Here is a 27167-nt window from a genome sequence, read left to right on the forward strand (position 1 = left end):
GTAATCTGCACACCTGTACAATGTATTATGCAGCTGCAGAGCATTGTTTTGCATGTAATATTCCTCATCTTGACAACCGTAAAAATGAACTTCAATTCATCAATCAAGCCGTGGATATAGGTGCCTTGGTCCACGGGCTACAGTGGAGAGACTTGGGCGTAGTCCTTGGTCACTGGGCCAACGGGAAACCAATCTGCCTGTCACTGCCACAGTGCCACACCCCCAACATGTCCGCCCTGTGGCTCAGCCCTCTAAAAATAACCCTGCGCCGCAAAGGGACTAATATCACTAGTTGTATCGAAGAATTTTATCTTTTGTATGGTATTAGAGTTGAGTGACGATCATGATTGTTTAAATAAACATCACAGACGCTTGAGATTCGGGAAAATTCCCTATTTGTTTCAACATAATCATGTGAATTAGCAGGGTTATATAGTTTTGCCGTAGAGTATATTAAGCCCTAGCGCAAGTTTTCTCGATAAACGATTGCAGATCTTCTTCCTTTCCAGTGTCTTAGGCATCAGTATTTTTCATGGTTATATCAGGGACAACCTTATAGCTCCTTATCAACAAAAAAGTTCGTCATACCATGCAGTAGCAGGTGCTCTATTTGTTGAACTGGTGGATGTTCCAGAAGAATGTCTTGTGGCTGAAGGCGGTGCAACGTGGCAGAATTCTTATCGCTGTGGCGGGGTCTGCAACATTTTGATCGGAGATGCATACATGCACCTGTCACAGTGCTTGTTCAATCACCAAGCAGCTTCTCAACAGACAACGATCGCAATGACCGCCTCCGAGTCCCCTTCAGCTGAGCACAAAGTCAATGTCCTCTTTGTCTGCCTGGGGAATATTTGTAAGCACGAAACCCCCGGCCGTCACCTTGGAACTCGAATCTAATATCCCCCACACCAGGCCGCTCCACCATGGCAGAAGGAGTCTTCCGCAACATGGCAAGCACCCATCCATTGATCAACGAGATCGATTCCGCAGGCACAGGAGCCTATCACACACTCGAGCCCCCCGATTCCCGCACCATGTCCACCCTCCGCCGCCACGGCATCACAAACTACAACCACGCGGCGCGGAAGATTACCAAGGATGACTTCTTGCACTTTGACTACCTCCTCGCGATGGATAAATACAACCTGCGGGATCTGCTGGATGTGCGCGAATCGGTTGTTGCTTCGTTGCGAAAGTCTGGAGGTGCCAAGGGTCCTCGGGCGTCGAGCGGAGGTGCCGGCGCGAAAGTTGCGGAGGTGAGGTTGTTTGGTGATTTTGGGCCGGGCGGTGTTCTCCACGACCGAGTAGGTGGTGGTGAGGTTGTGCAGGATCCTTATTACGGTGGTGTTAATGGGTTCGAGGAGGTTTATCAGCAAGTTGTGCGGTTTTCCAAGTCGTTTTTAGAGTACTTGGAGAAGAAGCAGGGCTCTGAGGTTGAGGAGTGATTCCTGATCTGAGGATGGCATACTGCGTTCTTGCATGTTGAGTGATACCCGATAACTTATAGAAATGATCGATCAATAGATGACTTGGAGAATTTTGGGAGGAATTTCGAGTTCAAAGTCATACTTGGTGCACTGAGGCTTCATCAATGGTTCCGTTTTCTCAGATAGTATAGTACACATCGCTGTAATATTGCACAATTGGGCGAAGGAGATGGTCCCAAAAAACAATGGCCATACAAGTGGTGGCTAGCAGTCTCTCAGACCCGTTCACTGATCTTGATGGCCGCTCTACAGCCCAAGCGGATCACATTGACCAAGGGATCATAAGGCTGCGCCTCCTTGGCATCGTTCTCAATAGCATGATCCAAATGCTCTAGCTCCTCATCACGAATCCGACGGAACGTTACCAGCATCTCTTTGAGTTCATCATCGAGCTCCTCTCCCCGACTCTTCGCGTCTGCCTCCCATGAAAGTATCTCCCGCACTTGGTCGTTATAATGAGTCCCAATCTCCGTCTCCACTGCCTCCGTACAAGCCATGGCCGCCTCCCGGCCCATGGCTGCCGTCGACCATCCCAAGAATGTCGCTGCGACTTTCCAAATCGGATACATGACCGTCGGGCGGATCCGGTGCTTTGCAATGAGTTTGTTGAATGTCGAGAAGTGTCCGACTTCTTGGTCGTACATGTGCTTCATGAGCGGTCGGAGGTGGGGATGCGAGCGCACGACCTGGGGTGTTTGCGCAGCATAGATGAGCGTTGCGGCAAGTTCGCCGGCTTGGTTGACTCGAAGTGCGCTGTCCAGGTACTCTCGTTGTTTCTTGCTCAAAATGTATGTGGGCTTCGAGGATCCAGCCCCCGAATTCTGAGAGGACTGTTGGGCTCCATCCGGAGAACTAGACGCTGCTGTAGAGCTGTGCCGGGTGCGACTCTGGCGCAAAACTGACGGAACGAGAAAGTCGAGCATCAATGGTGATGTTGACTGAGCGGATCGGCTGAGAAAATATTTTCGAAAGGAAGATAATGAATTCATTCTGTGGGTGATTTTAATACAATCATAAACACTTGGGTAATATCACGAACAGTTAATAGATGGGTAAATCATCAGCAATTGTAGGCCTGAGGTGCTGATATACCGGATATTCCGAGGTGGTCCAATCCAAACGCATGGCTGCAGACGCGCGCTTGCGGCCTTCTTGGCAAGGCATCAATCTCGGGGGTCCTGCGGCTGGAACGTCATGGACGAACCAAATCGTGCGGATGCCGCCATGCACTCCGTCCGATTGCTTCTCTTCACCTCAAAAGCCATCCGTCCTCTTTATTATTCACTTATAATCCGCCACCCACCTCCATCCTCACAACCTGCTTGGGCATTTTTTTGTGTCGCGAGATTTTTTTTTTATATACCGGTGGCTCCGCCCTAGCCAAATATTTAAATAATTCTTATATCGGTACCGCGTTCGGGTCCGTAGGTTCCAGTCGCTAAGGCCGTCGCTTTGAATTGCGACGGTGAATTAGGGGGCTGTTGCGCACTCGAATCGGCTTTTCCCTGCTTGCGCTTGCCAGACATTCTATTTTGAGCCCAACGACACCTGATTTTCAGCGACAGTTTTGCAACGATATTCACTATGGCGGACGATCTGGATGCCGAGCTGCTCGCTCTAGCGGGCGACTCCTCTGATGAGGAGTCATCACCTCAACCCAAGCAGAATTCTGAATCTCCTGCTCCTTCAGCTTCTCCATCATCAGCCATGGCTCGAAAAGGAACGGCAAAATCGATTAAAAGGAGCAAGAAGTCGCGGAATGAAGATGAGGGCGATGAGGAAGATGGCGAAGTGTAGGTTTGCCGTTTTCTTTGTACACCTTTTGATCTCAACTGTGTCCTTTGTGTTCGGTGGCTGGGAACTGACAACACTGGCCCCACCAGGTCTGATGCTGGGTCTCACCATTCACTCGAGTCGGCCAGCATGTCCGAGTCTGACGCCGCCTCCGATTCTGAGGGAGCAAGTGAGGACGCTGAAGAAGATCGCCCTATCTTTCCTTACGAAAAGCTCTACTACTCCGCCAAAGACAAAGAAGAAATCATGGCGTTGCCAGAAATCCAGCGAGAACAGATCCTTTCTGAGCGAGCTCAAGAGGTCGACCGACGCAACCAGGACTTGGCTCTTCGCCGTCTCTTAGCATCTCGCGAACGTGATGAGGCTCGCCGGGTGAAAAAGTCTAAGCGAAAGGCGAGCGTAGCGGATTTGGAAGAAGGCCAGCGCAAGAGCTCCCGGCAGAAGACCACACTTGGCGGGCGCAAAGTTGGCGAGGCTTCTGAGGCCATTGAGGCATACAAGCGTCAGCGTGAGAAGAAGGGCAGGCGCGATGAGCTTCGTCGTCGGGATATGGCTGCTGGTGAAGCAGCTCCAGTGAAGGACGAAGCACCATCGGACAAGGATGCTGAAGGGGAAAGCGAGGTCGAGTGGGATAATCGCGAGCGCTCTCCCTCTCCTCCAAAGGATGACCCGCCTGCGGACCTTCGTGATATTCAACGTGCTCGCGTGGGACGTACCAATTTCGCACAAGTTTGCTTCTATCCTGGATTCGACGAAGCCATTTCTGGGTGCTATGCTCGAGTAAATATCGGACCGAACAGAGATACTGGTATCAACGAATATCGTCTCTGCTTGATCAAGAGTATGTCGCCGGGTTGCCTCGATTCTAACTGCACCACCTATAGAACTCTCTTACTGACCCATCCCAGGATTCACAGAAGGACGTCCTTACGCCATGGAAAGCCCGAACGGTCGGTCGTTTGTGACAAACCAGTACGCTGTGTTGGCGCATGGGAAAGCAGAGCGCGAATTCCCATTCATAGCTTGCTCTGATTCACCATTTACCGAGGTAACTATCATTTTCTTACCGCTGCAGCCCTCATTATTATACTAACGCCTCTCAGGCTGAATTCAATCGCTACCGTCAGACCATGGCAGTTGAAGATTGCAAGATGGCCACGAAGTCAATGCTCGCTAAGAAAGTAGCAGACATTAACCGTTTAATCAACCACCAGTTTACCAAGGAGGAGCTGAATGAGAAGTTGCGCAAACAAGGTTCACTGGATAACAAGATGCGCACCTTTAAACGCCTTGAAACCGAGAAGCAGTTGAAGTTGGCTCGAGCTGCTGGTGACGATGAGGAGGTGTCCCGCTTGGAGAAGGAGTTGGCGGAACTGATGGGACCAAAGCTCGCTTTCAGCACCCAACCTTCGAAACCTCGCAAGGAGAAGTCGGATTATGAGCGCCTCGCTGAGTTGAACCTGCGCAACCAGAAACTGAACACCGAAAGTGTGCGTCGTGCCCAGCTCGAGGAGAGAAAGGCGAGTCGGAAAGCAGCTGCAGCAGTTGCTCGTGGTGAAGCTCAAGCCAATCCATTCATGCGTGTTCGCACCCTCGCCAAGACCCACTACGATGCCAACGGAAACAGCCTGATACCGGACTCACTGTCCAGCCGCGGCGGAACTCCTGCTACAGGATCTGAGACGCCATCTAAGCCCAGTACGCCTAAGCCTGCCGTCACTACACAAAAGAAGCAATCGAAGGGTGGCATTGGGTCGATCCGTCATCGCAATATGGACGACGAGAATATTGCGGCCCTGGACCTGGAGTTGGATATTGAAATCTGATTGTGACATCATCTAATCATCGTTGCATAATTTTCCATGCTGGAAGAGCATGATGAGCGCGCAGATCAAGGCTTGACAATATCCCCTGAGGATGACTTATGGAAAGGACTTTGAACCGGACATGACTTTTTGATTGAACATAGGCGGGTGTTACATCAGATCAGCGTCGGATTCTGTATTTTTGTCACTACGGGCGGGCTTTAAACATCGGCGTCATACCACACCTAGCATGGGAATTTGTATTTATCACTGATAAGATAAACCATTGAACATTACTAAGGTATTATTTCCTGTCGGCTACCATCTGGCAAGCCTTTCAGTTGGGACAGCAAACGTATCTTATCTTATCTACGGTCACGTGTAGATAACAGGGACGTGCTCCACGCGCTTGGACGCGCCTCGCGTCGTCGTACAAGCAGAATGGGACCATTTCCGCCCTGGGTTCGTATTATCGCTTGACACCCTGCACCGTCCTACTTCAATGCGGAGGGACTATCACGGGCTTCGCTGAATATACTAATGATCAATTGACATATCTGTTATGCACCTTATACTCTGATTGCACCAACTACACCATGTCAACCCCCTCCACACCGCGGACGGCGCGCTCAGCGTCGGAGAGTGGCACCCCCATCCTTACACCAGGAAGAAAGATCAGGGCCATCCTGGCCGCTTTCGATAGCGATTCAGAGTCAGACAATGCCAACAACAAACAGCGAACGATACAGAAGCCAGTTGAAACCATGAATGATGTGGAAAGCGAAGACGACGATGACGACGACATTGTGAAGCCTAAGGGCCGGCTAGCGGCTCGTATGCAAGCGCATGATCAGACAAGCGCTAGCCCACCAGTGACGGAACGAACGGCATTCGACCGTGTTTCGAAGTTCTTACGAGCCGAAAGAGAGCAGTCCAAGGAAGGCGAGCAAGCGCGTCTTGAATCTGCTTCTGCTTCGGAGGACGAGGATGACCTTCCTAAGGCTGGTCCTAGGAGGAGGCGCAATGTAAGAAAGACACCGGAGCCAGGTGAGAACAACACGCCTGCCTCGTCGTCTCGCGCTCGGTCCTTTTCCCCTCTTTTCATGTCCTCCCCCGCGCCGCAGCGCAATAAGGCACTTTCAGACGACGAGGCGAATGATGACGATGAAGAGGATTTGAAGGCCGACCCCCGTGTTCGCGCGCTCATTATGCAGAAGCGGAAGGAGCGCGAAGAAAAGGAAAGGCTCGAAGCGGAGAAGCAGACCGCGCGGCTGGCTCAGAGGGATCAGTCCAGCTCGGAAATCGCTTCGGTCGAAGATAGTGATGAGGAAGAAGCTGGACGGAAGCTAACACAGCAGCGGCCCGCTGCTCGTAAGGCTAGCAAAAAAGCTTTGGAGGAGATGAACCGCGAAACGCAGAGAATCAGCAGGAACATGCAGCTGGCCCATCAGGCGCGAACAAAGAAAAAGATCACCAAGGAGAGCTTCTTTGCGCGATTCAATTTCGTGCAACAGGAGGAGTCGAATGTCGCAGGTCATACTGAGGAGAACTCGTCCACAACGGCTGGGTCTCAGCAATCGTCGGATAATGAGGCCCAGAAAGCTAAGGAGACGCCACAGACCTCACCTGTTCTTGGGCCATCAGATAAGCTCAAACCCGACGAGGCTGTGGATGAAAGTAACAAGGAAGGTGGTGCCGATCTCGGGGTGGAAGACTTCCCAACGGTAGATGAGATGTTGTCTAGATCACAGGATCAACATCAGCAAGTTACTGTTGGACGTGTGGAAGTGGAGGAGAACGAAAGCAAGAAACCGCTCGAGCCAACAAAGCCCGAACGAAGAGCTCTGACCAAGCCTCCCATCCGCGTGCGAGTGTCCCGACAGTCCATCGCTCAGAAACAACTGGAGGATTCTGACGACGACCTGGAGGTTGTTACTGACCCCGCCAAATGCAGGCGTATCGCGGCGTTCGAAAACCTCCCGGCGAAGAAGATGCAGGAATCAGCATCTATGCTCAAGCTGAAGGCATTGGCTCATCTTACTTCACCTACTCGACGGAGTAAGACTATGAACACAGCAGAACTCTCGGCCATGCTATTACTCCAGGCGAGGCAGCAAGCCGCCAAAGAAAGACAGGAGAGGATACAAGAACTACGGGCCAAGGGAGTAATCGTTGAGACCGCCGAAGAGCGCGCTGCTATGGAAGATGAGCTTGAAAATCTTGTCGAAAAGGCACGCCAAGAAGCCGACGCGATTGCCAAGAAGGAGAGAGGGTCTAAAACCAAAAAATTGGAGGATGTAGATGACGTGGACGACGAGGAAGATGAAGACTTCGAGCTCTCCGGCTCCGATCAAGAAGGCTACGGCGATGGCGAGGGAGACGAGGAAGATGAAGCCGAGGAAGATGATGAAGAGAACGAGCAGGGATTTGTTGACTCGGAGGCTGGTGAGGATGAGGAGTCTGAGGACGAGCAGACCGAAGTCATGTCAGCAGACGAGTCGGAAGTGCCCGCTGTGCGACGCAAGCGACCAACTCGAGTAATCAGCGACGATGAGGACGAAGATGAAAGACAGGCACCTAAAACACCAGCCAAACCGACTCCCTCAACAGTAAACTCTGTTGAACGGCCTCAGTTCCCTGGCATGACCTCTGACGGACTGACAATGAGCCTCACGCAAGCCTTTGCTGGTACACTTGGGGCCAGTCAACCAGTTACCCAGGAAGGTTCGCCGGCTATTCCGGACTCTTTGCCTGATCCTGCACAAATCACCCACGATCGCCGAGATTCGGAGTCACAAATCATCATCAAGGATAGCCAGGAGCAGCGCGTCGAATCGACAGACATACTGGCAGGTTATACACCACCCGAGAGCCGAGTCTCCGAGTCACCAGCGCCAAGAGCCATGTCGCAGTACTCCCAAATCCCTGACCCTACGCAGGACGCCGGCTTTGTTCTCTCGCCCTTTGATCCGTCGAAGAGATTCCTAGGGACCCCCCATTCGACTATCGAAACCGTGCTTGTGGGACAAAATGAATCCCGGAACACCACGCCTGTTCCTGACGGGAAATCGAAGCATCTTCGGCGTGGGCGAGCAGCAAACCTATCCATGATTGAAGAGCAAGAAGAGGAAGGATTCGAGATTGATGCCAGTGCTTTTGATGTTATGAAAAAGGCAGCGAAGACGAAGACGCATGTTCCATTTGACCCAAAGACTAGCAAGGCTAAGGAAATGGTGGAAGATGCCGCCGAAGAATCCGATGACGAATATGCCGGTCTTGGAGGCGCTAGCGACGAGAGTGAAGACGAGGAAGATGCCTACGATCGACAGATGATCAATGACAATAGTGGAGAGACAGTAGACGAGAAGCAGCTGGCTGCTCTGAATGCGTGCGTTCCCCGCGTCAACTGTCCGAAGATGTTCGCGAACTGACCCAGTTACAGGCTCCACCAGAGAAACGCGGATGAAAAGCAGGTCGCCAAACTGTTGAAAGATATCACAACTGGTGCCCTGCGCCGCCGGAGGCACGCAGACGATGAATTCGATCTAGATGATTCAGACGATGAGCTGCTTGCACGTCGGCGGCAAAAGCAAAGGGAGTTTGCGCGAATGCGAAAAGCTCTCCTTGCCGATGAAAAGATCGGCGAGATCGCTGAGAACCCTAAGAAAGCGGCCTTCTTCAAGGCGATTGAAGATCGCGACTCGGATGACGATACAGGTCTCGATTTCTTGGACGGCGAGGAAGATCCCGGCTCCCAGCAGGTCTCGTCTCAAGGTGTCTCATCAGACGCACCACAGCAACACTCAGCTGCCGAAGAGAGCAAAAAGAGGAAAAGGCCTCTCGAACCCTCTGCAGAGGACATCAACAACCGTCCCCCGCCTCATTTACGTCGCAAGCCAGCGAGCGTTATATCCAAGAAGCCTGCGACTCTCGCCGAGATTCGGGAAACCGTCTCTTTCTTGACCGAGACGCCCGAGTATGACTCCTTCCACGAAGATGCGTCAATAGACGATGTGGATGAGGCACAGGACGACGATGAAGATGACAGCGGCTCAGCACAAGAGCAGCCAAAGGAAACCTTCGCTGTCCCCCGCCATCCACGCCGCACAAGAGGTCCAGTTGTTGACCGTCTTGCACTGCTCCGGCAAGCATCATCCAATTCTGCCACGTCCGCTTCTTCCAGCAACCGTCTAGCGTTCTTCGCTGGTGGAGGCAACGACTTGTCCTTCCGCCCTCCTCCCTTGCTGCGCAAGACTACAACAAGCTCGTCCTCTGGTTCTACGTCGTCCAAGTCTGACTCATCAAAGCGAGTCACCAAACCCGCTGCTGGAGCGTCTGTCGCCAAGAAAGGCGCAGTCAATTACTACACTGCCGCAAGAGAGAGGGAGCGCGAACGTGAGATTCGGGCCAAAAACCGCTCCGGCGGTTCCAACATTACAGCTCTGTTGAACAAGTATGCCAGCAACCGGCTGGGTTCTCTGGGAGGAACAGGCCAATGGGAATGATGGTAGATTGTACTTGACACTACGGCGTATTGGGTTGAGTTTGTCCTGGTGTTTCATTGGCGAGGTCATGGGTTGGCGTCTTGAATGAGCATGTTATCATAGGCTTTGATAAGAGTTTCGCCATTATCTTTAAGTACCTACTCCGTATTCCCAACAATTCAGGTCATCTTTCATTGGTCGTTGACCGAATGACATCGCTTCCCGTTATCTCCAACGGTGCCTGATGATGACTCAGGCAGAACCATGGTTGACTCACCCACACCGGATAAACTCTCGGTCCGGACCACCCATTTTATGATCGGCGTCGGGAACAAAAAAAGGCACGCTTTGCCCCTCAGCAGCGGCGTTTCTTATCTCTGTTGATCTGATCTTCACCACATTGGAATATCAGATTCTTGCCAACCATGGCATCAACAGGAGAAACTACTCTTCCCGAGCGACCAAAGGAGGCAGCTGCTCCTGCAGAGCAGAGCCCTGCCCCCGCAGGTGAAAAGCCCTCTGAAGAGAAGTCCGCCAAAGCACCCAAGCCGAAAGCTCCCAAGCAGAAGGCACCCAAGAACCCCGACGGCAAAAACAATAACAACAATGGCAAGAAGGGAGGCGGCAAGCCTAAGGCCGCCAACGCCAAAGAGGCCGCAACTGATCTGCGCTCTGTCGACCCCGACGCCATGTTCAAGGTCGGCTTCCTCGCAGATGTATACCAGGAACGGCCCATCTCCGAGAAACACCCCAAGATCCGGACTCGGTTCCCTCCCGAGCCCAACGGCTTCCTGCACATCGGTCACAGCAAGGCAATTGCGGTCAATTTCGGGTTCGCGAAGTACCATGGCGGCGAATGCATCCTGCGCTTCGATGACACGAACCCCGAGGGTGAGGAGGAGATATACTATCGCGGTATTGAGGATATTGTGAGCTGGTTGGGATACAAGCCTGTCCGGGTCACTAATGCTAGTGACAACTTCGACCGACTGTATGAGCTTGCGAAGGAGCTTATCCGACGAGATGGTGCCTATGTGTGCCACTGCACCAAGGCGGAGATCAAGGCCCAGCGTGGCGAGGCGGATGGTGCGCGGGGCAAAGCGAGGTATGCGTGCCCTCACCGATCGCGACCTATTGAGGAGTCGCTGCAGGAGTTTGAAGCTATGAAGGAGGGCAAGTACAAGGCGGGAGAGGCTGCGCTGCGTATGAAGATGGATTTGGACGATCCGAACCCTCAGATGTGGGATATCTTCGCGTGGCGTATTCTGGACGTCGACCAGAAGGGCCACTTCCGCACTGGTGGCCAGTGGAAGATGTATCCTACGTACGACTTTGCGCACCCTCTCTGTGACAGCATCGAGGAGATTACACACTCCCTTTGCACGGTTGAGTTCGAGATGTCGCGCCAGTCTTATGAGTGGCTCAACGACAAGCTGGATGTTTACCGGCCGATGCAGCGTGAGTACGGTCGCCTGAATCTCACAGGGACTGTGCTATCGAAGCGTAAGATTATTGAGCTGGTCAAGAAGGGTTATGTGCGGGGATGGGACGATCCTCGCCTCTACACGCTGATTGCCATCCGCAGACGCGGTATACCTCCTGGCGCTATTCTCTCCTTCGTCAACAACCTCGGTGTCACCAAGGCTACTGCCATCGTCCAGACGGCCAAGCTTGACCAGATTGTCCGTCAGTACCTGGAGACTACCGTGCCACGTCTGATGGTTGTTCTCGAGCCCCTCAAGGTTGTCATCTCAAACCTGCCCGACGGCTATGAGGAGATGGTGGAGGTCCCCTTCTCCAAGGACCCTGCTTTCGGCTCCCATCTCGTGCCTTTCACCAAGAATGTCTACATTGAGCGCAGTGACTTCCGCGAAGAGGACTCGCCCGACTACTTCCGTCTTGCTCCTGGAAAGACCGTTGGTCTTCTGAAGGTGCCTTTCCCGATCACCGCCACCGCGTTTGACAAGGACCCTCAGACCGGCGCGGTTACCTGCGTCTACGCACATTACGAGAAGCCCGAAGAAGGCTCTGACGGCCCTGCCAAGAAGGCGAAAACGTATATCCACTGGGTTGGCGAGTCGGCCGCCCACAAGAGCCCCGTCAAGGCCGAAGTTCGCGCGTTCAACTCTCTCTTCAAGTCCAACGACCCCAGCGCCCATCCTGACGGATTCCTGGCCGATATCAACCCCGATTCCGAGGAGATCTATGAGGGCGCCTATATCGACATTGGATTCCACGATGTCTCCAAGTCGGCTCCCTGGCCCAAGACGAGTGGTGAGACCGGGGGCGAAGTGAACCCCTATTCCATTCGATTCCAGGGTATGCGGACCGCATACTTCTGTGTGGATACGGATTCGACGGCGGACAATGTGGTCTTGAATCGCATCGTCACTTTGAAGGATACTCAGGGTAAAACCTGAACACATAGGGTTTTTTTTTTTTTTTTTTTTTTTTTTCTAAATGAGAAAATGTCTGCTTACATGTGTGTACCGTTTGGTATCTCTCGGTGTTTGCGTGCATATCTTTCAGTATGATTAATGTGGTACATGTGGTCATGAGCATAAGGAGCTTTGTCATGTTAGAGGCGAATCTGTTGGGGTATTCTGCACTTATCTGAAGGAATGGCATTTAGCATAGATCCTCACTTGCTTTGGGTAGTCCCGATTCTCGACATCGGGTTCATCTGTACGCTTCGAGCTCTGGAATCAACTCCATAAGCGAATGGATGGTCTTGGTACCTTGCGTGGGATGAACAGGGCCCCGAGGAAGATAGTACCCATCCCATCCCGCATTCAAGGCAGCCCGATAGTCTTTGTCCAAATCATCACCAACATGGACACAGACCCAGTTGTCCCCCGACTCGCCGTCGTCCCCAAGCAACCGCCGAGCCTGCCTCCTCGCCACGTCGAAGATAACCCGGCTCGGCTTCTCCTCTCCCGCCTCGTAGCTGGTAATCACCAGATCAACATCATCCACTTGATCTACCGTAGTCGACGCATTCGTCCGGTTGGCATCTCTCTCCTCAAACCCAGGCAACCGCAGACTCTCCACCCCCTGATCGGCCCGCACATCGCCAACGCTCACCCCCAACGCCCGCAGCACCGCGGGAACCCGATCATCCGAGTTCGAAATCACACCTACAAGCACGCGCTCAAACGGCCCAAGCCCCCGCCGCCGGCTCTTAACCGCCCTCACCACCGCCAGAAATGGCGCCACATCTTCGAAAAGCGCATACCCCTCGCTACCCGCAAAGCGATCCAGCAGATGCGACACCAGCGCATCTGGCACGGCGACGTCCGCGCCGCCGCCGCCCTGTTCCCCAGATGTCAACACCTGCGCAAAACTCCCCCGGATAACCTCCTCCCACCACTGCCGTGGGCCGCCATACCGGCCGCGCAGGACCTCCTCCCGGCCGTAGTTTGGGTGTGTCCGCGACTGTTTCTTGAAGGTTGATTGGAAGGCTGTTTTGAGGCGGTCGGGGGTGATGCTGGTTGAGCGGGGGAGGCCGAAGGCGCGCGCGGCCTCGGCGTATTGGTCTGGGACGGGGCGGCGGGGGTGGAAGACTGTGCCGAAGGCGTCGAGGGTAAGGAGGAGAGTTCGGGGTTTGCGATGGCTCATTTTTCTTCTTTTTGGCTTTGGCTTGGACTTGGTTTGGGGAAAGTGTTGTTGATTGATTTGGTAATGGTGAGATAAGTTAACTAACGATAACTAGCAACTAATTACTAACTAATGCAATTCCCGGGCGAGCCGAGCCGGCGTTCGAAGCTATCCAGATCAACCAAAATCGAAGATTACCTTACTTCATTAGATCTAGCTAGTCCTGCGTGTGGGGCATCGAACTCTCGTATGTCCAATAATAAAACAATTCGAACACCTTGGTGGTGCGCGTTTTGGTGGTTCTAGAGGTAAAGGGGCAGAATCCATGGATGAACCCCCATCTTGCGTATTGCTTGCCTGGATGAGATCCCTGGCTTCCTGGACGAAGCGTCCTTCATCAGGACTAATCTGGCGTGTAGACCCCTTTGATTTCTGCCTCTCCTCTTCAAGGGCTGCGCGTAGGTTATGATTTTCCTTCGCTAGGAGGGCGGCACCCTGCATAATCATCTCGCAACCCTTGATAATCTGCTGGATGGCCAATTTCGAAGTCGTCGAAGTGCTTTGAGATCGTTGTTTTAGGAGCTTCTTGACTAAGGATGCTTGCTTTTGTGATTGCCGAAGTGCATGAGGCGTTGCAAGCCTTGATTCTTCCTGCGTAGGAGATAGCCGGTGATGATTGGCGCGCTTTTCAACTCGACATTGGCATCCGTTCAGTCGGCCTCGAAGGGTAGATCGAGGCACATGGAAGATCTCTGCAGCGCGGCGGATGCTGGCCACTTCATTCTTTTGCAACGCTGATATTGCTAGTTGAATCCTTCCCTCTTGCTCCACCCATCTCCCAGAGGTTTGATGCGGTGTGGATGGCATGGTAGCTGGTTGGATGGCTTCGGTGTAAACGCGTCGACTACGCTGTTATGTTTGTTGACTAGTTATACTACAGCATGACTAAGCACATAGGGGAGATCCCATTAAGCAACTCCGATATGCTGGATCCTCAGTGACAGCAACAGATACAGTGGAGTAATACTGGTTTATTCTACGCAATCCTTCAATATAAGCTACTCAGGATGCGCGTTGAATTCGCCTGTTACTCGACACTGCGGATCGAAAGGCGTATGGCTGCTTAGTAAGGTGGTAGATCACCTGATTCTCTGTTGTATCCATTCATGGTACTCTGCACAGAGGATGATATCGGTACGAGGCCTTCTGATCACCGCAAGGGGCCAGCCAGAAGAGTTCAGCAAGTTCACAAATGTTGTCGACTGCGAGTGCTTTCATGTCAGACGACTGAAGGAAAAGAGATGGCGAAACGAGGCCAGAAGACCCCGGCGCCGTCGGCAGCTGCTGACGCGTCGTCGCCCGATTTCCGCTCGTAGCGTCTTCCCAATCTCCCGTTCGTCCTTTAAAAGGGATCATAAGACCGATTATTCGGTCATGAGCAGGTCGTGCTTTTTGGGATTCATGTTTCGAGATGATAAGTTGCGTCGTCATTTTGCTCTTGGCCAGTCTGGCAGCAGCCTTGTCCGCCGTCCAGTTCCCTGACAATGCGAATCACATATTCAACGCCATCCATTCCTCAATGAGACAATGGGGCTCGTCCCTCCATCACAATGGCATGTCGTTTTTCCTCGCATCCGTGCCTGCAGGCACCCAGCTGTATCATGGCACACACCAGCGGGATCGAGTGAATGGGACAGAATGGCTCGCCTTTGAACCCGAACACGCCATGGTCTTTGCCGCGTTCGGACCAGGTCGTGGACCTCCACCTGGCGGTCCGGACAGTCCTGGTTCTGATGATCCACACAGGCCTTCGTTCCAAAAGCTCCTGGCACAGATTGGCGAGACGGAAAAGGACAAGGACCCCGAACTTGGTGGCTGGCTGCATACGTACGTGGCTGCCAAGGACTTGCGACTTGTGTATATCGACGGAATGTCCGCTGCCAAGTCCTCGAACGGGACGCTGGACTCTCAGGATCGCATTTTGCTGCGGGATGCGCTGGATGACGGAAACGGGGACCTGATGCGCGACGAAAAGCGGCGCGCGGAGACGATTTGCCGGATGGCGAGGGAGGAATGGGAGGATCGGATTGACGGGGTGATTCGTATGGAGGCTGGGTTTGAGATCATCTTATGTGATTTCGCTCGCGATTTGGACCTGCTCCATGTGGTGCGGGTGAAACTCGACGGGATTGGCCCAGGAGCTGGGCCTGGATGCGAGCCTGGGCGGGGCAAAGAGATGGAGAAAGGGCCTGGTGGAAAGGCTGGACCGACCCGGTGGTTGAGGGCCATTGCGGCCCGGTATGATGGGATTGGGGGACGCAGGGTAGCGTTGAACTACGATCACTTTGTCACAGCATACGCCTACGGCTTGGACCTTTTCGCCTCAGCGGAGGGAGGCCGCCGACTACCCCGACTGCAACACCTGTCGTCTGCTGACCTGGATCCTCTCCGCCGGGATTTACACCGGTTGATCATGACTCATGACACGAACGAGTCTTCATTCGACTGGCAGGCCGTCACAGACATGGTGATTGAGCGGTACGCACACGAGCTGCGGTACCTGGCTTCTGGGGAGCTCTCGACCACGGAACAGCTGCATGCGGAGCTGGAAACCATCCTGAGCCCATTTATCGACTATGGCGACCGGAACAGCACGCTCGAGGTAGATCGATGCAGTGCGAAGCTCCTGTCTGCGCGCAGTCCGGCACACGGTGTAGCTGCACATGCTATCCGGTCCGTTGTTCGGGCGATCTGCTCGACCTTGCTGGAGGCGTGGGGCCAGACAGACTACAGTCTGGCAGTGAACCAAATCAACGATCTAATGGAGTATCTATCGTGGACGACCTGGAAGAGATGCAGTGGCTGTGGCGACCATGAGATCTGTGTTATTCCTATCTGGCCGATGGGTACAGTGGAGGATTACGAGCACCCGCAGTGCCGCGATGCGAATCAACCATACGGGGAGGGCTCTAGATATTGGGGACGTATCCGGCCTAGATAGGTCGTTGGACTTGAGGCTATATAGTTATGTTATGACACTGAACATACAATAATGCCGAGCGTATACATCTACTCCGTACATCCGGCGTGATAGACTGATCGTGTTCCCGAGCAAGGAATCACAGTATATCCGAGACTCGGACTGGATTTCTGCTTAGGGCTCTATCCCCGAGAAAACTGCTGCTGGTTACTCTGTACTCTGCTGGAGAATGAATAAGAGGAATTCTCCCCGTGGGGGACATTTGCCGCCGTGGGGAAGAGGATACGATTTCCGGCTTCCTGCATCGACTACCGACTGCACAGTACCAAAGAACGAATTAGCAGTCAGTTCAGAACTGAGCTCTAGCAGGGGCTCACCAATTACCACGGAGGATTCTGCCCAGAGAGATCCGTCATAACCAGACCTTACGTCTGTGGGATGTGGGACTGTGGGAGTTCCCTCCGGAAAAGTATTCAACCGGCCCATCATCATCATTCATCAATGCCAAAGTCAAGCCATGGATGGGCCTGAACACGAGGCCTTTATTTAAGATATCAAACTCGCTCGCGATATCTCCAATTGTCGCACAGTGTTCGGTTACTATCACCCGAGTGTCCCTTCACCTCATCTGCACATCAACCATGGCGCAGACACCGCAGGATCTCAGAATCGCCATCATCGGCGCAGGTATGTGAACTTGCACCCGAGCAAGGGTTCCTCGGATGGGGAGGCTAACGACGACAGGTATGGGCGGATTGACCTGTGCGCTGGCGCTGGCCAAAGAGGGATTCAAGCACATCGACGTGTTCGAGTACGCGGCCGACCTGGGTTTCGTTGGAGCAGGCATCCAACTGGCCCCCAACATGGCCCGCGTGCTGGACCGCTTGGGCGTGTGGAAGGAGATCGAGGCCGAGGCTGTAGAGATCAAGGACACAAGTGTGCGGGGTATGACCCAGTCGCATATTCCATGCTTCGCAAGTGGCTTACTGATCGGGACCCAGTTGGCGCTTCCGACTCTGAACTCGCGCACGTTCAACTCGGCTACATCCGCGAAACATACGGATACCCTCACATGGTCGGCCACCGGCACTCGCTGGCCAACGGCCTGTACAAGGGCTGTCTGCGCTGCCCCGACCAAATCAAGTTCCACTTCTCCACGGCCGCCGAGGATGTGACCTCGTTCGGCCCGCGTGCAACCTTTACAGCCGTCCCCCGCGACGGCAGCGCCCCCTACCCGGTCGAGGCGGACGTCCTACTCGCCGCCGACGGCATCAAGTCCAAGACGCGCGTCGCGATGCTGCAAACGCTCGGCATCACCGCCACCGTCAAGGACACCAACCAGGCCGCCTACCGCATCATGATTCACAAGGACCAATGCCAGGACGACCCCGAGCTGCAAGCCCTCATCAACAGCAACCGGGTGATCCGCTGGATCGGCGAGCGCCGCCACATCATCGCCTACCCGGTCTCCAACAACACCATCTACAACCTCTCCACCACCCAGCCCGACACCAACTTCGCCGCCGCCACCAACGCCACCTACACCACCAAGGGCTCCAAGGCCACCATGCTCCGTGTCTTCGCCGACTTCTGCCCCCTCGTCCAGCGCATGCTCAACTACGTGCCCGAAGGCGAAGTCTGCGAGTGGAAGCTGCGCGTCCACGAACCCCTCCCCACCTGGGTCCACGAACAGACCGCCCTCGTCGGCGACGCCTGCCACCCCACCCTGCCGCATCTCGCGCAGGGCGCCGCGCAGGCGATCGAGGACGGCGCGACGATCGCCATCGCCCTGCGCCGCATGCCGGACCCCTCGCCGGCGAGCATCACCAAGGCGCTGAAGGTGTATGAGAGTGTGCGCAAGGACCGGGCATATGCGCTGGTCGAGCTGGCGGCTGCATCGGGGCGGGCGCTGCATCTGGGCGAGGGCGCGGCCAAGGAAGAGCGCGACAGGCAGTTTGCCGCGCTGAGGCAGGGGACGGGGAAGGGCCCCGTGCCGGATAAGTGGGCGGATGCGGATGTGCAGCGCGAGATATACGGGTTTGACTGTCAGAGGGTGACGGAGGAGCGGTGTGATGAGTATTTTGCGTAAGCATCTTCTTTTCTTTCTCTTCTGGGCCAGAGTCGATCATATTTGTGTTTGTATATAGTTAGTTTGCTGATGCAGATACACCATAGACATCACTCTCGCGACGCCAGGCTGGCGTGAATCTGATGATATGATGAAACTAAGAATGGCCTGCATTTATTCTTCTATTCCATCTACTCAGCCTTGGTTCCAGCATCGAGCTAATTCCTTATCTTGGTTCGCTGCGTGACGGGAGTCTGGAACTGTCTGGCCAATTCGGCCGTCGACTGTTGTGTCGGAGTATCATTCACCGTATATTCGTCCACGAGCGCTGGCACACAAGACTAATATCACTGCCATGAATATAGCCCATTGTGCAAAGACATCCAATGTCTGTGCTATTCAACCACATTATATTCCAACTCCAATGTATGCTGCCTGGCTAAACATAACATAACAGACGCAGATAAACAAAAATAGTAGATCCGTAGACAGAGGCCGTTAAGACATCGTGCATCATGCGGTCAAATAAGCAAAGGATAGGTAGCAGACCATGGTGTAGGCCGCGAGCATGTAGAAACGCTTGTAGGTCTGACGGTCGTAAGCTGCTTCTCCCCAGCTGAAGGCGCATCGAAGGCCCGAAAGAGACGCAAAGACGACATGCAGTATTGCGGTGATGACGGTGCCGGTGTATATCCAACGCTTGTTGCGAAACCCCGTGTCTTGGCCGTTCCAGACGAGCTTGCCAGTTATACACAAAGGCATGATTCCAGTCCCCATAACCAAAAGAGCGGTTGCCCAGCGTAGAGCTCCATGCCATCGGGGGCCAACAATGACTGGCAACGTCTGGCGGTTCGTCTTCTTGTCTCCCTCGCGATCATGGAATTCTTGCATGTGGACGGTCAGCATGACCCAGGCGGAGAGGACAAGGTAAAAGTCGATCGGTGGCAGAGGAAAGGACGGAACTTCGCTGGAGATGATCACGTCGATCAGCCGGAACATGTTGTAGACTCCCACGGAGGCGAAGGCATTGCGGAACATGAAGTGGTTGATCTTTGGCCAGACATAACAGAAGCACGTCCAGAGCTGGTACTCAAGAAAGAGGCAGCCAGCCTGGAAGCCCGCGAGGTAATATGCTAGGAGCGGACAGACGATCCAGCTGACTGCCCAGCGCTTGCGACCACCGGCGACGGTGAGCAGACCAGACGGAATCGGACGTTGAGGTTTGTTGATTCGGTCTTCCTCGACGGAGGTGACTTGGTTGACAATCTCGAAGACATAGAGATGGCAGATGAAGAGGAAGACCGTCTTGAGGAGAACGGACAAGAGCTGGAGCCAGGGGGTGCTGTCAAGAAGACTAGGAGTAGGCAGGAAGCGAGCCAGCATGCCAACGACAGGTAGAACGAGTCCCTCACCGGCGTTGGCGTAAAGGAGCCGCCAGGTAACCAGCAGCTCCTGGAGAACTCCGGTGAGAGGGTGTTTCTCCTGCATTCGGGTGCGAATTGCCCCGTGCTCTTCTGTAGAATCGGATCCCTGGTAAAGAGAACATAGTAAGCGTAAATGCATTCTTGCTGAACGGTGCAAATAGAAAGAGCCCCGGTGCTATCAGATCCAAGACGGCCGGTGGTTACTACAACAGGGAGGCCGATATATAGATTGACTATGGTGGACATCACGCTGGCACTGAATGGTGCGAAACTCATCGCGACCTGGACATAGGGCCAACTCCTAGTCAGTTCTACTCCGATCAAGACACCGAAAGTACCGAGACATTTCTGTATCCTGCCATATCCAAATTATGTGGTCCCTCTGTCTCCAAACATCATTATCTGCAGGACAGATATAATCTGTTTTGGGTATCTTTGACGTCTAGGGGTAGGCCAACTGGTGAACGATTGGATACCAGCTTTTTGGACAGTGGATCATTGGCACTGCAAAAGAAAAGCAGCCAGCATTTCCATCCCTTTGCTCATTGGAATCCTACCAACCAGCATGTTTCTGCACTGTATGCCTGTAACAGGAGAGTGGAGGGGATGCAATTCTGCAGCTCTGCAGTTCTGTGTTTCTGCAATCTGCACGAGGAGCAATTTGGAAACCGTCAAAGTTCGGTGGTACTTTAGCCTGCCGCTAGGCGTCGCTGACACGCTTAGGTGCAGGTGGTGGTGTCCTGCGTAACCCGGCCTGCAGAACTGAATCCTCTGCCTTGGGACTGGGTCAGGAAACGGTTGCCTTGATGCATATGCGACTCACACTGTCCACACATGTCCTGCTATTATTCAGGTTTGGGTGCGTTGGTGTTCATTGCAGACCTTCAACCGATAGATTCGATGAACAATAACCGAGCCAATATACTTAGTCGGACGAACAATGTGCAAGCATCATTCTACGTTCACAGACCATGCTTGCGTAGACCGTGGTTGAAGGATTCGAACCAAACCCGCGTGAAGGTATCAAGGCGTTGCGTTGCGCTGACAAGTCATCCAACCCCATCGGTCGAAGATCTTAGGCTCATTATGGCAAGTAGCAGTCGTGGCCAGTAATGACTGGCTATTGATATGGATGGAAAGTATCAACATGATATCCAAGCACAAATGGGGCTGAGGAGGACTTACCCAAATTGAGTAACACCTCCACCATGGGGTGATCAGTCGTCTGCAATATGACACCCCCCATAACCGGGCCCTTGGCACCGGGATTTGGAATTTTTGAATATTCTGGATCCTAGGAGCCTACTACGACTTTAAGAGAAGGAGACCCCGACGTAGTAGCCTTGCAAAGGTACGTTGTCTGCACGTTCTGCAGCGCACATCCGTCTGCACGTAGCCACGTACGATGAATGGGTTAACCCCCTTATACTCATGCAGCAGAGAATGGCTTTGTTCAGCGAGGAATGCAGCAACAATGCTCGTTTAGACGCACTGAACTTTCCTGATTTGACGTCATGTCGAGTCCCCTCTTCCGAAGGCCCACTCAGTACTTTAGTACCATCAGCGATGGCATGGGGGTACAGACCCCAGACGAACTCCAGACGGACCTGAACGATATAACCGCGTCTCTGGGATTACCTCTCTCCTTGTCCAATCTCTGCCGACTATCCCAAAGAAGTGACCCCGATGTTTCCAATATTCTGGGTCGTGCCATACTCGAAGCGCGTCTTCGCACAGTCTGCTTGCTAGCCCCGCTGCAAATCCTCCAATGAGACACTGCACAGAATCTGATAACAAGCTGATGCTGAATGATTTGTCTGCGTTGGTTAGAAAAGCTTATAGGTGAGTCCAGAACGCTAGATGTGTACTAGTAGAGTAAGGGCTGCGAAAATCCTGATATCCAGCGGGCACTCAATGCCATCAGGACAGCCGAAACGAGAGCGTCGTAATATCGTGGGTCACACTAATGTAGACTCCGATATCAATTGAGGACTTGGTAGGCATGAAAGCTGTGGGAAGCCAGAAGAGGAACCTGTGCAGAGTACGACCTTCACGATTCTAAGTTTGCGCGACAAGTCAATGGTCCACACGGCTCTAGGCCATACACTTTTGCCGTATTGCCTTTCGAGTAAAGCAGAGTCTGAATTGTGTGCAACAAGACAGGACTCTGAATGTCCTGATGCCTGCGGATTCGGTCTGAATGACTCTCTCCCCGCAGCCTAAGGTTGCCACAAACTCACAGCACGAAGCCATGCAACCTTCTGGCACAGAATCCGAGCTAGTTCTTTACAAATACTCTCAAGTACCAGATGTCTGATTCGCGGTGCGTACTCCGGTTGTCGATTGCTGAGAGACCCTGCACTGTGATGGAGGGGCCAAGGGCAATGACGAAAGAGTTAGGAATACATTCGGACGACCAGGAAGCAAGATACTTGCCTGCCTGTTCAGGCATGCCTTTTTAACTTGCTCGAGCTCCTTTGGTGCCGAGTTTCATGTCGTTATTATCGTTGTGGAAGAGGTGGAGTGTTTCGTGATATATTTCGGTTTGTATCTGCTGACTCTGCCATTCCCTGTCCAGTCATAGACGTACTTGACTTCAGCCTGCCTTTGAGTGGTAACATCTTCTGTAAACTCCCTTGAGCGAATGTGAGAACTTCAACGAGAAGTTTAGTTTTGCAGAATCAGACGGTTGTGTTGATGCCTCAGGTGTAACTGTATGCCTGATGCTTTATGGCTCAGTGTCGGCCGTCGCGCATCGCCAAATGAGATCATCTCGGTGATGCATCACAGTTCTTTCAAGAAGATATCGCAATTTCTAAGAATACTGAAGCTACTCTGTAGCTTGTACAATTCGTTTAGATGCCCGTAGGAGTAAGATGATTCGGTACGCCTTATCAAGGCTTGCTTCAGCTAACGGTTCCTCAGACGCCTTCTTCGTTCCGCTTCCCCCCACGTCCGGGTTCATATGCTCGGCCTAGTGCTGCATCTCAATTTGCATCCACTCCTCGCTTTTTGCTATCTCAAAAGCCGACTGACCCGAAAAAAGCAAAAGCAGATGATGAGATCAGCACTAGTGATACGGAGGAGTCACCACGATCACCTCCTCTGTCCACGGCACGTGTCGCGCCGCAGCAAAGAGGACGAGAATTAATCGAGGACTTCCAAGATGATGCCACTCATCTCTTCGACTCCGGGCTGAGAAAGGCCGTCGATGAGATATCTGATAGTGAGACAAACCACTCATCTCCGCCGGAGGGTGCCAGCGATGCAGAGGCCGCTTTTGAGGCACTCTTCGAGCCGACTACAGTGGATCGCAGGAAGAGACGCCGTATATCACTGGATGAAGAGCCATCTACGGCTCGACCTGCTAGGCACAGCGCAGACATGATTCTGACTTCTTCGCCGGAAACTTCAGCGCTCATGGCAGATCCACCTTCATCGCCGATCCCCTTCCGTACTCCAAAGACGAAAACTCCGACAGCTGCTTCGCTGAGGACTGTACCTGCTGTACAACAAACGCCGAGGCCTGCGACTCCGGTAAGTACAGCACCGTTCCGTGACCATCCACGCTTCAAGGTGTTTCAGCCAGCATTGAGCAGTCAGTCACAATTCACCCCAAGACCGACGGCAGGATCTGCGTCGCAATTACCGACCCCTGGCCCTCAAAGACAGAAGCCAGTCTTTGTCCTTCCTCGCTCTCCGTCTCCATCACGAATGGATGATGAATCAATGATTCCAACACCATTCTCCCCTTCCTCTCATGCTCTTCGTCGGCGAGGCCGTCCCCGATCCAGCACTGCAGACTACTTACCCGGCGGCATGGCCTCGGACGTCCGCAGCTGGATCCTGGAAATGGGGACCAAAAGCGAACAGATGCAGAAGAGCCTAGATGCTCATTCTAGCACGCACCACGCCCAAGGTCCCCCTGATCTAAGCCAGTATTACCTTGTTCTTCGCATCCTGGACGTTCGGCAGTCTGCACTGGGCAGCTCTGGTCCAGTAGCGTATATACACGGCGTAGAAGTGACTCTCCCCGATGAGTCAGAAAGTGCGACCTCGCAGTCAAGGAGAGTTCTCCTTCTTGGACCGCCTAGGCCAGCTAGCTTGCAGTCCTCCCGTGCAAGAGCTCAAGTTCCTGAGCTTCGCACTGGTCATCTGGTCGGAGTGTTTCGGAATCTGGTCTGGGAGGTTGGCTTGGACCAGACGCATTTAGATGGCAATGTGCCGAGTGAAGACACGCAGAAGAAAGAAGAGCCGGCGAGCAGCCTTGGGCGCAATACAAGTACTGAGCATCTGGAGAAATGGCTCGTCGGGGTGGAATGGGAACTGATCGACCAGGGTTGAGATGGTCGCATGTACGCTTCGCTTTACTTGCTTTGATGATACCCTTGTTTAACTTCAAATTACTTGGTATGGGATGGACGTCCCTATCCAAAAGGCCAATATTATAAATCAGTTTTTTGGTATCTATACACTCATGCAATGCTTTTCTTATCCGGACCAGACACCATGCTCCAAAGTAGGCCAATAAACGCCAGAGAGAATAAGAATATAGATACAAAAGGGTGTCCCAAGCAATCATCCAAGACTAACATCTTCATTCGCCACAACCTTCAAGGCATCCACAGCGACCCTGCAGCCCCACCGAACCAACTTCTGCTCCCTCTCGGACTCTACAATATCTGTTTTCGCGACGACCTTTCGTATGAAGTATATCAGCCCCTTGACGATCTGCGGCGTGTCCCGCGCGCGCAGGAAGATCTCCATCAGCGGCTTTTCATTCCTCTCGGCTTCCTCCTCCTGGCCAGCCTTCTTGCCATTTTTCTTCCCCTTTTTCGATTTCTGAGATTGCTGGATGATTGTGATGATGAGAATCTCAAGGAAGGCCTTCGTCTTGGGCTGAAGGTAGGCGAAATTGAGCGTTTTCAGCACGCTCAGTGTCAGTGCGCCGTCGGCAATAAGGCTGGCGTACATCTTGGCGAGGTTGACGGCAGATTTCATCGAGAGCTGGTTGCGCTCGTCGTTGTCGTCGCGGAACCCGGCATCCTCCTCCTCGTCGTCGTCCATGTCGTCTGATTCACCCATTCGCTTGAAGTTGTTCCACAGGGTGTACATGAAGGAGACCTTCATGCGGCGGCCCATTTCGCCGCAGAGCCGCCGTGCAATCAGCGTGTAGTAGGGGTTATAAGCCTCCTCTTCCATGGCGCAGTGAGTGAGGACGCGGGGAATTTCAAATTCCTGTGCGCGTTTCAGTCGAAGTTTCATTAGTCGGACGTGGGCATCCTGGTAGTCTGTTGCGGACATGATAGCGACAAAGATGGAGCGGCGAATATCGGTGTTCATGCGGTGTGCCTTGGCAATGCTGGCTAGGTCGGGCTCCACCTCGCTGTCTTCTTCCTGCACAGCAGCTTTGTTGTCCTGCGGTAGGCTGGCTAGCTCCTGACGAGCGGACACAAGGGGATCTTCCTTCCAGCTTGCACCGACAAGCCACCACTTGCCCTTCTGGGAGGCATTGTGAATGTCCTCTCGTGAAATACTGATGGGCTCCGAGGCGCGGAGGACTCGGGAGTTGTTCAGAGAGCCTAGGATCTTTCGCATCTTGGTTATATGTTCCGAGGTCACACTTGAGCCGGGGGCCGCTTTTAGACGGTTGTTCTTGAGATCGGTGATAGTGTCGATCATAAATTTTGTCCGGACTGACAGCGATTCTTCGCCGACCTTTGCTACGGCAGGTTGGATCAGGAGAACAATGTCTTTCAAGGAAGACGGGTCATCTTGTCGGAGCTGGGGCCCAGAGTCTAATTCTGTCAGTAACGCACTCTTAGGCAAAAAAGAGGGTTGACAACGTACTTCGGATGATTTTGAGCAGTAATTCTGTGCTCTCCTCGTTGATCTCTTGCAGGAACAGCCGGATGTAGTCGAACACCAAGGTGCTTCCGACGACGTGAAAGTTATAAAGTTGCGAGAGTAGAGAGATTAAGTTGATCATTTCCTTTCCTTGGAACTTGCCACGTTCATCCCCGGCTGCGTCGAATGTCTCAACCAGCTTCTGAACAAGCTCCGCGCCAAAGTCAGGCCCAATGACTTTATAGAGAGCAGCGATGAAGCCCGCATGTAAGATGATAAATGTATCCTGCAGAGCAGATCCTTCGCATACAAGACCGAACAGTAGTGTCAGAAGCGTAGATGTAACGTTTTGTCGGGGGTATTCACGATAGAGCTTCTCAAATTCGCCAAGGATAGAGATGAGATTAGCTTCCGACAGCTTGTTCAGATGTCCTTGAGCCTGACGTCTCAGTCTCGTGAGTGACTCGGATTCAGACGAAGAGGTTGCTCGTAGTGACGGAGGAATATATTTGCCGGGCTTGTTCTCGGAAGACGGAGCGACAGGTGCAACATATGGATTTTCTCTTTTTTTCGGGGCAGGCTTCTCTTCCTCCTCATCTTCGTCTTCGTCTTCATCCATATCGTCAAAGCCATCACCGTCAAAATCTCCAAGCTCCTCGTCACTTGCCAGATCGCTGTCGTCCTCCTCCGAAACGGCCTCTGGCGCAAGACCTTGCGCCTTCCTTCTCTTGTTCTTCAGCCATTCGTCGGCCTCTCGTTTGCGCTTTCGACTTTCGTCTTCGGACCCATCACCCAAGTCCCCTAGCAAGTCAAGCAGTCCGTCCTCTTCGAACGACTTTGGTAGCTTTTTCCCCTTCTTCAATCCCAGCTTTTTCTCTAGCGCCGCAATTTCAGCAGCATCTTCGTCAAGCTTGTCTTTCACGGCCTGAGAAATCTTGCGGGGCTTTACGCTCGAGGTATGGGCGGCGTCCTCCGACTCGGACTCCTCAACTCCCTTCCGATTCTTCTTGAGTATCGACTTGGGCTTCGGTTCGGATTTCGCAGACTTTGATTTTGACGCCGGTACATCTTCGTCTGAATCTGAATCAAAATCTGACTCGTTTCCAAATTCTGCAAGATCGTCATCATCATCGTCCTCGCCATCATATTGTCGAGCTTTCGATCTTGGAGGAGGTCCCCGTTTCTTCTCCGTCCGTTCCGCTTGACGTCGGTCTTTTCGCGATCCAGGTCCGTTCCGTTTATGCTTCTTTTCGCCGTAGTGATCTTTGATCCCCAGTTCGGCGCGAAGCGCCCGGGGTAAAGACGTAGTATTGTGTTTTGGTCTGGGTCGTCTCATCTCCGCGACAAATATATTGATTATTATTGTTAGGCTGCGCAACACATATGTCCGCTGGTAATTTTTATGCCGTCGGAAAAAAAAGTTGCGGAGCGGAGGCGGCACTCAGCAAAGGCGGTGTGGGCAAGGTTGCGGAGATTTGTCTCCCCACCATGACAGCGTAGGCTGTGTAGCACGAAGGTCGAGAGCGCAGCGAGACATTGGGCAGCTGGGGAGAGATACTGATAGGCAAAATCTCATTGAGACTGCATCCGATACTTACCTATACTCTGCAACAGAAGGTCCTCGCTGGATACTGTCATCTGTCACATCGCACAAAACATCCCGCAGCTTTGCGCTTACATC

General features: G+C 53.1%; 11 protein-coding genes across 11 annotated transcripts; 7 read left to right on the forward strand and 4 right to left on the reverse strand.

Annotated features, from left to right (window-relative positions):
- Positions 1-20: 20 nt before the first annotated feature.
- Positions 21-1445, forward strand: ltpA (tyrosine protein phosphatase LTP1; the record flags this gene model as incomplete). Its single annotated transcript, XM_744230.1, has 4 exons — positions 21-316; positions 369-414; positions 493-853; positions 913-1445. The coding sequence occupies 4 exons, from the start codon at positions 21-23 to the stop codon at positions 1443-1445; spliced, it is 1236 nt and encodes a 411-aa protein (XP_749323.1).
- Positions 1446-1702: 257 nt separating this feature from the next.
- On the reverse strand, positions 1703-2476 carry AFUA_2G01890 (demethoxyubiquinone hydroxylase family protein; the record flags this gene model as incomplete). The annotated part of the gene is made up of 1 exon (XM_744231.1): positions 1703-2476. One exon carries the CDS (start codon positions 2474-2476, stop codon positions 1703-1705), a length of 774 nt encoding a protein of 257 aa, XP_749324.1.
- A 595-nt stretch (positions 2477-3071) lies between these two features.
- AFUA_2G01900 (RNA polymerase-associated protein) lies at positions 3072-5107 on the forward strand (the record flags this gene model as incomplete). The annotated part of the gene is made up of 4 exons (XM_744232.1): positions 3072-3280; positions 3371-4122; positions 4190-4329; positions 4385-5107. The coding sequence occupies 4 exons, from the start codon at positions 3072-3074 to the stop codon at positions 5105-5107; spliced, it is 1824 nt and encodes a 607-aa protein (XP_749325.1).
- A 575-nt stretch (positions 5108-5682) lies between these two features.
- AFUA_2G01910 (uncharacterized protein) lies at positions 5683-9591 on the forward strand (the record flags this gene model as incomplete). Its single annotated transcript, XM_744233.1, has 2 exons — positions 5683-8474; positions 8529-9591. 2 exons carry the CDS (start codon positions 5683-5685, stop codon positions 9589-9591), a joined length of 3855 nt encoding a protein of 1284 aa, XP_749326.1.
- A 404-nt stretch (positions 9592-9995) lies between these two features.
- AFUA_2G01920 (glutamine--tRNA ligase) lies at positions 9996-11990 on the forward strand (the record flags this gene model as incomplete). The annotated part of the gene is made up of 1 exon (XM_744234.1): positions 9996-11990. One exon carries the CDS (start codon positions 9996-9998, stop codon positions 11988-11990), a length of 1995 nt encoding a protein of 664 aa, XP_749327.1.
- Positions 11991-12249: 259 nt separating this feature from the next.
- Positions 12250-14034, reverse strand: AFUA_2G01930 (uncharacterized protein; the record flags this gene model as incomplete). The annotated part of the gene is made up of 2 exons (XM_077804041.1): positions 12250-13183; positions 13445-14034. 2 exons carry the CDS (start codon positions 14032-14034, stop codon positions 12250-12252), a joined length of 1524 nt encoding a protein of 507 aa, XP_077660207.1.
- A 604-nt stretch (positions 14035-14638) lies between these two features.
- Positions 14639-16168, forward strand: AFUA_2G01940 (uncharacterized protein; the record flags this gene model as incomplete). The annotated part of the gene is made up of 1 exon (XM_744236.1): positions 14639-16168. The coding sequence occupies one exon, from the start codon at positions 14639-14641 to the stop codon at positions 16166-16168; it is 1530 nt and encodes a 509-aa protein (XP_749329.1).
- A 620-nt stretch (positions 16169-16788) lies between these two features.
- Positions 16789-18688, forward strand: AFUA_2G01950 (putative monooxygenase; the record flags this gene model as incomplete). Its single annotated transcript, XM_744237.2, has 4 exons — positions 16789-16834; positions 16892-17092; positions 17149-18232; positions 18323-18688. 4 exons carry the CDS (start codon positions 16789-16791, stop codon positions 18351-18353), a joined length of 1362 nt encoding a protein of 453 aa, XP_749330.2. The 3' UTR covers positions 18354-18688.
- Positions 18689-18728: 40 nt separating this feature from the next.
- On the reverse strand, positions 18729-20077 carry AFUA_2G01960 (UbiA family prenyltransferase; the record flags this gene model as incomplete). The annotated part of the gene is made up of 1 exon (XM_744238.2): positions 18729-20077. The coding sequence occupies exon 1, from the start codon at positions 19776-19778 to the stop codon at positions 18729-18731; it is 1050 nt and encodes a 349-aa protein (XP_749331.1). The 5' UTR covers positions 19779-20077.
- A 2311-nt stretch (positions 20078-22388) lies between these two features.
- On the forward strand, positions 22389-23983 carry AFUA_2G01970 (uncharacterized protein; the record flags this gene model as incomplete). The annotated part of the gene is made up of 2 exons (XM_077804042.1): positions 22389-22510; positions 22565-23983. The coding sequence occupies exons 1-2, from the start codon at positions 22499-22501 to the stop codon at positions 23981-23983; spliced, it is 1431 nt and encodes a 476-aa protein (XP_077660208.1). The 5' UTR covers positions 22389-22498.
- Positions 23984-24217: 234 nt separating this feature from the next.
- AFUA_2G01980 (MIF4G domain-containing protein) lies at positions 24218-26859 on the reverse strand (the record flags this gene model as incomplete). The annotated part of the gene is made up of 2 exons (XM_744240.2): positions 25490-26859; positions 24218-25437 (listed from the first exon to the last, which is right to left on the reverse strand). Exons 1-2 carry the CDS (start codon positions 26820-26822, stop codon positions 24218-24220), a joined length of 2553 nt encoding a protein of 850 aa, XP_749333.1. The 5' UTR covers positions 26823-26859.
- Positions 26860-27167: the final 308 nt, after the last annotated feature.

This window comes from Aspergillus fumigatus, chromosome 2 (assembly GCF_000002655.1).
Source record: "Aspergillus fumigatus Af293 chromosome 2, whole genome shotgun sequence".
NCBI lineage: Eukaryota > Fungi > Ascomycota > Eurotiomycetes > Eurotiales > Aspergillaceae > Aspergillus > Aspergillus fumigatus.